This window comes from Cherax quadricarinatus, chromosome 42 (assembly GCF_038502225.1).
Source record: "Cherax quadricarinatus isolate ZL_2023a chromosome 42, ASM3850222v1, whole genome shotgun sequence".
Taxonomy (NCBI): Eukaryota; Metazoa; Arthropoda; class Malacostraca; order Decapoda; family Parastacidae; genus Cherax; species Cherax quadricarinatus.
In genome coordinates this window covers 16,110,839-16,121,576 of record NC_091333.1, presented here as the reverse complement: position 1 = coordinate 16,121,576, position 10,738 = coordinate 16,110,839, and the positions used below count along the sequence as shown (strand labels likewise).

Sequence of the window (10,738 nt, the reverse complement as noted above, 5' to 3'; positions counted from 1 at the left end):
GATTGGAATAAGGTAATCGGCCTAAAATGGGAGTCAGTCGGCAAAATCGCCGATGCGTAAATGTCACTGACATCAAAATTCACGAGAGCATAATTTCGTCAATTTTTCATCAAATTTTGTACTTTTTGTTTTATTACTTTCAGAAAAATATTCTCTACCATTTCATAAGAAAAATAACAATTATTTTTTGAAAATTATTAGACACTGGAGCATGCTTTGAAATTTGGCCTCTGGACCCTGAAAGGGTTAAGGAAACAAAATTTCCCCAAAAACAGCCAAATTAAAGGTTTAAGGTAAGTAATCTTAACTGAAGTTAATACATTTCAGCGAAATGTTAATGGCTGAATTACCTAAGTTCTATCCTACATTTGGCCATTATCCTTCCTTTGGCAGGCAAAATACCAGGGGTTTGTGGATTGTTACATATAAGAATCTTTCCTCTGTAAGCCATGTGTGTTGTAAAGTTAACTATGCTGGGAACAGTGGGCTAGTAACCCCTTTTCCTGTATAGAAGAAAACTGTCAAAGTGGGATGTTTGAATGTGCGTGGATGTTGTGCAAATGATAAGAAAGAGATAATTGTGGATATTATGAATGAGAAGCTGAATGTCCTGGCTTTAAGTGAAACAAAGCTGAAGGAGGTAGGAGAGTTTCAGTGGGGAGAAATAAATGGAATTAGGTCAGGGGTTTCAAGTTGTTAGAGCTAAAGGAGTAGTAGCTTTGTTGAAGGATAAGTTATGGCAGGAAAAGAGGGAATATAAATATATAACTGCAAGGATTATGTGGTGTAAAATAAAGGTTGGATGTGAGAAGTGGGTTATAGTAAGTGTTTATGCACCTAGAGAAGAGAGAAGTGCAGAGGAGAGAGAGTTTGGGAAATGTTGAGTGCAAGGGGAGTTTTGAACCAAGTGAGAGAGTACTTGTTGTTGGGGTTCTCAAAGCTAAGGTGGGTAAAAAAAGTTGTGGAGGGAGTAGTAGGTAAATTTGGAGTGCCAGGGGTAAATGAAAATGGGGAGCCTTTAATTGAGCTATGTGTAGAAAGAGGTTTGGTAATAATACATATTTTATGAAAAAGAGGATACAGCATGTAATGAAAGTAGTTTGTTAGATTATGTATTGGTGGATGAAAGGTTGATGGGTAGGCTTCAGGATGTACATGTTTATTGAGGGGCAACAGATACATTGGATCATAATTTAGTTGTAGCTACAGTTAGAGTAAGAGGTAGATGGGACAAAAGAAAAATGGCAACAGCAAGTAAGAGAGATGAAAGTATATAAACTAAGGAATGAGGAAGTTAAGGTGAGGTATAAGCAACTATTGGCAGAAAGGTGGGATAATGCAAGTATGAGTAGTGGAAGGGTTGAAGAGGGTTGAGATAGTTTTAAAAATTCCAAATTAGAATGTGAGGCAGAAGTTTGTGGCTATAGGAGGGTGGGTGCAGGAGGAAAGAGGAGTGATTGGTAGAATGAAGAAGTAAATGGTGTGATAAGAGAAAAAGGTAGCTTTTAAGAGTTTTTTTTTTTTACAAAGCAGAAGTATTATAAGAGCAGAGCGACTCACAAAATCATAATGACACGATTGCAAACAAACCATACCACGGGCGGGGATAGAACCCGCGATCAGTCTCTCAAAACTCCAGACCGTCACGTTGGCCACTGGACCAGCTAGCCACAAAAAGAGCAGAATATATGGAGAGTAAAAGAAAGGGAAGTACAGTGAGATGGGAAGTACAGTGCCTGCACTCTGAAGGAGGGGTGTTAATGTTGCAGTTTAAGAACTGTAGTGTAAAGCACCCTTCTGCTGATGGAGTGAATGATGGTGAAAGTTTTTCTTTTTCGGGCCACCCTGCCTTGGTGGGAATCGGCCAGTGTGATAATAATAATAATAATAATAATAAAAGAAAGGTGAAGAGAGTGGTGAGAGAGTGCAAAAGAAGAGCAGATGGAGTGGAGAGGCACTGTCAAGAAATTTTGATGAAAATAGGCAAAAAAAAATTGGAGAGAGATAAAAAAGTTAAAGCCTAGGGAACGAATGGGTTTGTCAGTTAAAAACAGAGTAGGGGAGTTAGTAGATGGGGAGATGGAGGTATTGGGTAGATGGCGGAAATATTTTGAGGAACTTTCAAATGTCGATGAAGAAAGGGAGGCAGTAAATTCATGCACTGTTCAGGGACATATAACATCTTTTAGGAGTGAAGAAGAGCTGGTTGGGAGTGTGGGGGAGGTGTGTGAGGCATTACATAGAATGAAAGGGGGTTCGAATACTGAATTGTTTGAATAGGGAGCTGTTTGAGTACCGAGGTTCCAGTGTGACCAAAGTTTACTGGAGCAGTGCACGATCATCTATATTAGTAACTGCACCATCAGCAGTGTAGAATGACACTCGTTTTCACTGTACTTCAAGGGGTTTCACATACTCCAGCATGTCTCAAACATTGCTGAGACCCATAAATACTTTGTATATATTTCTGGACAACAGTACGTGACCAAGGCAGGTGAAAATGTTCGGCTGTCAGTGTGTTTGTGACTAATTATTATTTCAGTACCTAATATTAGTGTCAGAACAAAGATTGGCTATAAAAGCACAAGAACTACTATAAATTATAATTATCAGAACATAAAAATTATATAAATTAAAAAAAAAAAAAACTAGAAAAGTATTGGCAACATTTCTGCAGGCGACAGACTCCATCTTGCCGTTGGGTGATTGTCCAGCACCAATTTCGCAGCCTTATATCTTGGTAAGTACTGATCCTAAATTTTTTGTTTGGTCTTATTACACACACAAAAAAATTGACTTTTTTTTTTTTGAATGCTAGCAGTGAAATCATAGATCGTTTGGAGAGTTTTAAAGGGTTAAAATTGTAATATTAATACTTCATAAATACCAGTGTCAACTATAATTCTTTTATGTACAGTACTGACATAATTTTGTATGCATGCAGTTTATTGACTTGTGAATAGTCAAAATACCCTGGCTGGAACATGTACAAGTAACCAGCACTAAGAGTGATTATTTGTATTCTCATTTTTATGCGAGTAGGTAAGAAATTAAAGAATTTTTTGTAAAGAAATAGAAAATAAATGCTGGTGATAATGTATTACTTCACTTTCAGAAATGTCACAAGTGTACACCATCTAGTCAAGGAATGTGTACAGATTGTGGTACACGCAAGTTATTCTAATTTTTGGAAGTGTAGCAATGTGGAAGAGAGGGATATTTGGTGAACCTCGTGTTGGAAAATTCAAGACATTTGTTGATTGTCCAGTGAAGCCAGCCTTTTAAGGAAAGAATTACCAAGATGAATGAGTATTTGAAGAAAATTATATGGAAGTTAATTAGGTAGGAAGTGAGCTGAGAAATTTGTGGAGAATTAGCTACAATGTGGCAGAGCAATTTGAATATAACCAAATTTAAGTTAGATTTAGAAGTTTAAGTCCATTCTAGACCATTATTAGGTCTGTAATGAAAGAGGAAAAGCAGAGAGACTTGTAAAAAAGATAGGAGAATGCCAAGAACAGATCAGAAGTGATGTGATAGCCAAGGTTAGATGGTTATGGAGTTTGTTAAAATTTAGAATATTTAACAGTGCATTAGAATAGGCAATCAACTGGTACTCGGATAATAGTCCAGATAAGATCAGTCCATTCCAAAATTTTATCTCCTATTTGTGGGTTAAAAGCAACATTATGTTGTGTTAATACCCTTGTGTAATTAGCCAAGAATTTGTAAAATTTTAAACTGTGGTGAAAACATTCCATTAGACTATGATCATTTATTTGTTTAAATGGTTTGGTTTTAAAGTATACAAAATACATGTAAAATGATATGCCTGTGGAAAATGCAGCTGTATTTAAAAAATTTTGTCAAGAGTAATAGACATGAGAGTTTGTCAAGTGAAAAAAAAAAAAGTGAATGTGCTTGAAGTATGGAAATGATTAGAATTAGGCAATTAAACAAAAGGAAATAAAGCATGATGGAATGTCTTGCTGGAGGAGCACAATGAAAGAAGATACATGATCAAAACTTAAACATTTGGCCACTGAAAAAACTAGGCAGTTAAATTAGTTCTTGAAAAGTAATATTAAATTTTGGAATTTTCTTAATACTTAATGAAGGTTATTGACAGCGGGACATGAATTTTATAATGTGCTAAAGGAGGATGTGGCTTAGTTTGACAAAAAAAATAAGAATAAAAAAATGCTTAAATTAGAAAGTTGTTAGACAATTCTTAAAGCAAATAATGTAAGAATAATAGTAAATATGGTATATGGTAATTCAGTTGATATCAGTGGTGGAAAATAAAAGTGCAGTTACAATGTAGATATTGGTATCTCTTACTGTGTCAGCATTAGGTAATATATTTAGTAATACTTTCATAGAAGCAAGATTATTCTTTGAGTGTGCTTTATGAGATGGCATCAGTTTATGAAAATTCAAGTAATGTTTGTGAGTATGTAGTTGTTTCATCTTGCTGTGTTTAATAGGAAAATTTATATTTATTGTGGAGTTAAGTCATTTTAAGTTTAGTTTTTGCTTACAGCACACAATACTATTTACTTTACAGTTGTACTATTATATACTGTGTGCTGTATCTTGTTTTTCAGTACACATTACTGAAAATTTAATGCAGATGTGACTTTTTGTTTTTTAGATTTCTGCATTAAAAAAGTTCATACATTGAATTTCAAGTATAGGAGTTCCCTTGGAAGTCGTATTCAGATCAATAAATAGTTATGGATTTTGGTATTTTGGGGTGGCATAGAAGTTTGCTATTTTATTATTTTAATTTGCCATCCTCAATTTTCAACTGCTTGATCAGAATTATGGTTCTTCTGGTGAAAAATGCTTTTTCAAGTCTACTGTAATTAGAAATTTTCATTATATTATTTGCTTAGTGTCAGGATGTTTTCAGTTTGAGTTTACTGTAGTGATCACCTTGATATTTGTGACACTTAGTGTTGGTGCATGTGCTCTATATGTTTTTTTTTTTTTTTACTATTGATAATTTACTTTGTATCCACCAGAATAAAAATGTTTGTTTTTCACCTTTTTCCTCTTTTTTTTATTGCTCAGTAATGAGGTTTCTTTAATACTGTACTTGCATTTAATTTACCCTAAAAGTAGCAAGGCTCCAAAATTACAGGCAGACTCAGATATGAAGAGTTGCTGAGGCTGCACACCATTGTGCCCTAATTTTAATGAATTACAAGCGGCTCTGCTTATTCAACAGAGACTCAGAGCTACTACTGGAAAGAGAAAATTTCTGTAAAGTGAAAGTCTTCTTTTTTTCTCTTTTAAATCCTCTTCAAGGGGGAGCTCCTTGGCATGGTGAAGAGGCTCTTGGTCTGAGGAATTAGACCTGTCGGTCTCCTTCCTCAGACCGTACCTAATTACCCCCAATCCCCCCTTCCCTCTCCCATCCTCCCCCTTCTTCAAGGGGGCTCCTTGTTGTGGTGAAGAGGCTCTTGTTCTGCGGAATTAGACCTGTCGGTCTCCTTCCTCAGACCGAACCTAATTACCCCCCAATCCCCCCTTCCCTATCCCATCCTCCCCTTTTTCCTTTCCTCCTCCTCCTCCCCACCCCTCCCTTTTGCCCTTCCTCTTTTTGGCCTTTGGGATTTCTCCCACAGGCACGCTAGTTCCTAGGTAGGGGAAAGGATACCGGGATCCATCCCATTTCGTTGAGGTTCTTGGCGGTGGCGTAGTTTGCCGTGGAATCTGGAACGCCTGGGAATGTACCGATCCCTCTCTGGTATCCCGGAGTAGCTTTGGGTGTCTTTCGGGCGACGGGTGTATCTCTGGAAGCCACCTTTCGGATTCCGGGGGTGGTGGCCGAAGGAGGTATGCTTTGTGGCGGGTATCCAGCCGCCCTCTCTTTTGTCCACCGAGGTAGCTCGACAGATGTGAGGTTGCTATCCTGGATTGCTGGTTTACAGGCATGAAGGGTAGGGTATGGCACGGGTTCCATGCTGCATCTGCGCTACTAGCGGTGCTGAGGTCCTCTTGGGCGCGGAGGGACATTTCCGGCCCTTTCATTCCTTCTGGGAACTATTCCTCCCCGCTCCCCCCTTTTTTTATTCTTTTTTTTTTATTTTTTCTTTTTTTTCTTAAAAACAAAAAGCAAAGGAGTAACCTAACCATGGAGAACCCAATCCATGAACCCACTACCCCCGGGCCCCTTCTTGATACCGCACCCCATTCTGACCCTGCCTTGTTTTTAGACCACTCTTCGGACACTCCTGATGCCCCTGTACCTCTTGCTGGTGCTGTTTCCTCACCCGCTTCAGGTACTGAGGCCTCGACTGACTCCTTCGATTTATCAGACCTTCGCTCTCCTCTGACTATGCTTCCGGCCTCTCCCTCTACGGTGCGGCAATTTTCAAATCGCCGACCCGTTCCACGTCGGACCAACTCTGGTCCCACGCCTAAACGTCAACGACAATTACCTGCTGATGATACTTCTCCACCTTCACCTTCTCGTTCTTCTCAGAAACGATCGACACGTCCTTCACTACCTTTCCACGCTCAGTTTCAGACTGAACAGTGGACTAAATTCTTCACTTTACGACCAACTTCCTCTACTGCCTATCTTTCTGACCATAGTATTGGCAAGGCACTCCTACGCCATGTTGGTAAAGATATTTCTTTTCATGCTCTTAAGAGCGGTACGCGCATCATTACTGTACAGAATGCTACCCAGGCTCGTGAGCTCTCTCGTCTTTCCCATATAGATACTGTTCCTGTCACCCTTGAAAAACATCATTCCCTCAATTCTTGTAGTGGTACCGTTATTCTGCCCCATACCATAGTTCAACAAAATTTCCAGACATGTGGCACCGACATTCTAGAACAGCTGGAACTCCAAGATCTCCCAATCCTCAAGGTAGACACTTACGTTCTTCCTGCCCGTGGGCGGAGACGATACCCTAGCAATGTGGCTCGTTTAACTTTTGACAGCCGAGAACTCCCATCCTCAGTTTATATAGCAGGACATCGGTTACAAGTTCGAAAGGTGATCCCTACACCACAACAGTGTAGAAATTGCTGGCGATTTGGCCATCCAGCGAAATATTGCAGATCTATCGCCGAATGCCCAGTCTGTGGTGCCGATGACCATTCTAATACGTCTTGCAATCGATCTCCCTCTTGCCTTAACTGTCATGAGGCTCACCCTTCGTACTCTCGCCGTTGTCAGGTCTATTTAAACGAGCGGGAAATCCGTTACCTCAAAGAGACAGAAGGTCTCCCTTATGCCATGGCAGTTTCTCATCTCCGCCTCCAAGGGAGACTCCCACGTGTTTCTTATTCCCGTGTTTCAAAACGCCCCCCCACTTCTGGTATCCCATCTTCTACACCCACCTCTGTGGTTACCTCTCCCATAATCACTCCTGTATCTAATCCTTTTGCTGTCCTCGGCTCAGACGTCCCTACTTCAACGCCTCAGTCTAATCTCGCTTCTTCGAGTTCTCTCTTACAAGCCTCAGTATCGACGAGACCTCGTACGACACCTCTTCCCAATCGTTCCTCTACTTCTCAAAAGTCAAAAAAAGGTCCGGTAACACCTCCTACCCATCTTCCACCTCCTCATTTTACCCTCCCTGTCTCTGTCCCTAGTTCTTCCCCTCTCACTGGCTCAGTTACAAGTGCAGAGGTTCACCCTCCTCCTCGTAATGTACCTTCCTCCCCTGTTCCCTCCCAAGTTTCTTCCTCTTCTGCCACCTCCCAGGTTCCTGTCTCTTCTGTCCCCTGCCACGCTTCTCCAGTTCCCTCCACCCTTTCGCCCCCCCCTACCTTGGTACAGTCCAATACAGTTCCAATCTTTACTCATCCTCCCCCTACCATTCCCAATATTGTCTCCCATACGACATCTCTGAATTCCGAAACACTTGAAGCAATCTCTGAATATATTGCAGAGACCAAACCATCAATGGACACTGATCCACCTTCCGCTCTTCCTCTCTCCTCTGCTCCATCTGCGCAACTCCTTTCTTCACAGCGCACCGTTCCTTCGCTGCTTGAACATTTTCCACTGCCTCCGCATGTGGACTTTTCTAACCCTTCTAGTCCGTAGGAACCCTTACCTGCGGATTTCAAGTATCTTTATCATTGCCAATCATGGCCTTTTTACAGTGGAATATACGCGGCCTCAGGGGTAATCGGGGTGAGCTTCAGATGTTACTCTCCCAGTTTGCCCCTGTTGGTGTTTGCTTACAGGAACCAAAATTACACTCTGCTGTTATTTCTCACATCTCAGGCTATAATTTATTGTATTCTTCAGATCCTTTTCCTGATGGGACCTTTAATGAAAGTGCCCTTCTTCTCCGCACTGATATTCCGTACCATCAGCTATTTGTTCATACTTCGCTGCATTACACAGCAGCCCGTATCCACTTACATAGGTGGTATACGCTCTGTTCTTTATATCTCTCTCCTTCTCGGGCATTATCTATTCCGGATTTTGCCTTCCTTGTTTCGTCATTACCGCCACCGATTCTGCTACTTGGTGATTTTAATGCCCACCATTTCCTCTGGGGAGGGTCTCACTGTGATTCCCGTGGAATTCAGTTAGAGGCTTTTCTTGCCACCCACCCCCTCCATGTTTTAAATACAGGTACTCACACCCATTTTGATCCTCGGACTCATACTCTCTCTTGCATCGATCTCTCAGTTTGCTCTTCCTCCGCCGCATTAGACTTTACTTGGTCTGTTCTCCCGGACTTACATGACAGTGATCATTTCCCAATCATTCTTACTTCCCCTTCATATTCGCCACCTCTTCGCACCCCACGCTGGCAATTTAATCGGGCAAATTGGAACCTTTACTCACACCTGACTGTTTTTAAAGAGGTTCCTTCTTCGTCCTCCATCGATGAGCTTTTACACCTCTTCTCGTCCTCCGTTTTCACCGCAGCTTCTCATTCTATACCCCAAACTTCGGGCAGGCATTCTCAGAAATGCGTGCCTTGGTGGTCTCCTGCTTGTGCTCGTGCAGTACGTTTGAAACGCGCTGCATGGGGCAGGTACCGGTACAATAGAACCACAGAGCGACTCCTTGATTTTAAACAGAAGCGTGCGATCGCTCGCCGTGTCATCCGTGACACTAAACGCACTTGCTGGCGAGATTATGTCTCCACCATCACCTCTGCTTCCTCTATGAGTGCAGTCTGGAAAAAAGTACGAAAACTGAGTGGTAAATATTCTCCTGACCCGGCTCCTGTTCTGCGGGTTGCCGGTGTTGATATAGCAAACCCACTAGATGTTGCCAATGAAATTGGCAATCATCTGGTCCGTATTTCTCAGGGACTCCATCTATGCCCCTCATTTCTTTCCTCAAAGTCTGCCAGAGAGTTAGCACCCTTGGACTTTTCTTCTCTCAGAGAAGAACAGTATAATGTGCCTTTTACACTTCAAGAACTGGAGGCAACACTCTCAGCTTGTCGATCATCGGCAGCTGGGCCCGACGACATTCATATTCGTATGCTACAACATTTACATCAGTCAGCCCTTGCAGTCCTATTACACCTTTACAATCTTATTTGGTCACAAGGAGTTCTTCCACAGCTGTGGAAATCCGCCATTGTTCTCCCTTTCCGCAAACCAGGCACTACGGGACATGAAACCTCCCACTATCGTCCCATTGCTCTTACCAGTGCAGTTTGCAAAATAATGGAACGTCTAGTAAATAGACGTTTAGTGTGGTATTTAGAGACACACAACAGTCTCTCCACTCGTCAATATGGCTTTCGTAAGGGACGTTCTACCATAGACCCCTTACTGCGCTTGGATACGTATGTTCGTAATGCCTTTGCGAATAACCACTCAGTTATTGCCATATTTTTTGACCTTGAGAAGGCATATGACACAACTTGGAGGTATAATATTTTAGCCCAAGCCCACTCCTTAGGCCTTCGGGGCAATCTACCATCCTTCCTTAAGAACTTTTTAACTGACAGGCATTTCCGTGTTCGGGTTAATAATGTGCTCTCCCCGGACTTTGTCCAAGCTGAAGGTGTCCCCCAGGGATGTGTTCTGAGCACAACACTTTTTCTCCTTGCTATTAATGATTTGGCCTCTAGTCTTCCATCAAATATTTGGTCATCACTCTATGTTGATGACTTCGCTATTGCCTGTGCAGGCGCTGACTGTCACCTCCTTACAGTTTCTCTCCAGCATGCAGTCGACCGTGTTTCCAATTGGGCCACCACACATGGGTTTAAATTTTCCAGCACTAAAACCCACCAAATCACTTTCACTAGACGCTCTGTCATCTCTGATCATCCTTTGTACCTCTATGGCTCACGTATCCCTGAACGTGATACAGTCAAGTTTCTGGGCCTCCTCTTTGATCGTAGGTTATCCTGGAAACCTCACATTACCTCTCTGAAGGCAACTTGTCACAGCCGGCTGAACCTTCTTAAAACCCTTGCTCATCTTTCGTGGGGAGCTGATCGTCGAACCCTCCTTCACCTACATTCCACCCTTATTTTATCGAAACTTGATTATGGTGACCAGATCTATTCAGCGGCATCTCCTGCTACTCTCTCTAGCCTTAACCCCATTCATCACCAAGGATTACGTTTATGCCTTGGTGCTTTTCGCTCTTCCCCTGTCGAAAGCCTCTATGCAGAAGCGAACGTTCCATCCTTATCCGATCGCCGTGATGCCCATTGCCTGCGCTACTATGTACGCTCTCATGATCTCCGCAATCCTTCCATTTATAGAATGGTCACTGATA

The 10,738-nt window shown here is 41.9% G+C and overlaps 1 protein-coding gene across 7 annotated transcripts in view; it reads left to right on the top strand.

Moving 5' to 3' along the window:
* LOC128695715 (uncharacterized) overlaps positions 1 to 5,054 on the top strand; it is a 150,148-nt gene extending 145,094 nt beyond the window's left edge. For all 7 annotated transcript variants that reach the window (XM_070093325.1, XM_070093324.1, XM_070093323.1 and 4 more), the window contains one exon: positions 3,116 to 5,054. In XM_070093325.1, coding sequence (XP_069949426.1) covers positions 3,116 to 3,227 — 112 coding nt within the window. In that variant the 3' untranslated portion in view covers positions 3,228 to 5,054. The remainder of the gene's footprint in view (positions 1 to 3,115) is intronic.
* Positions 5,055 to 10,738: the final 5,684 nt, after the last annotated feature.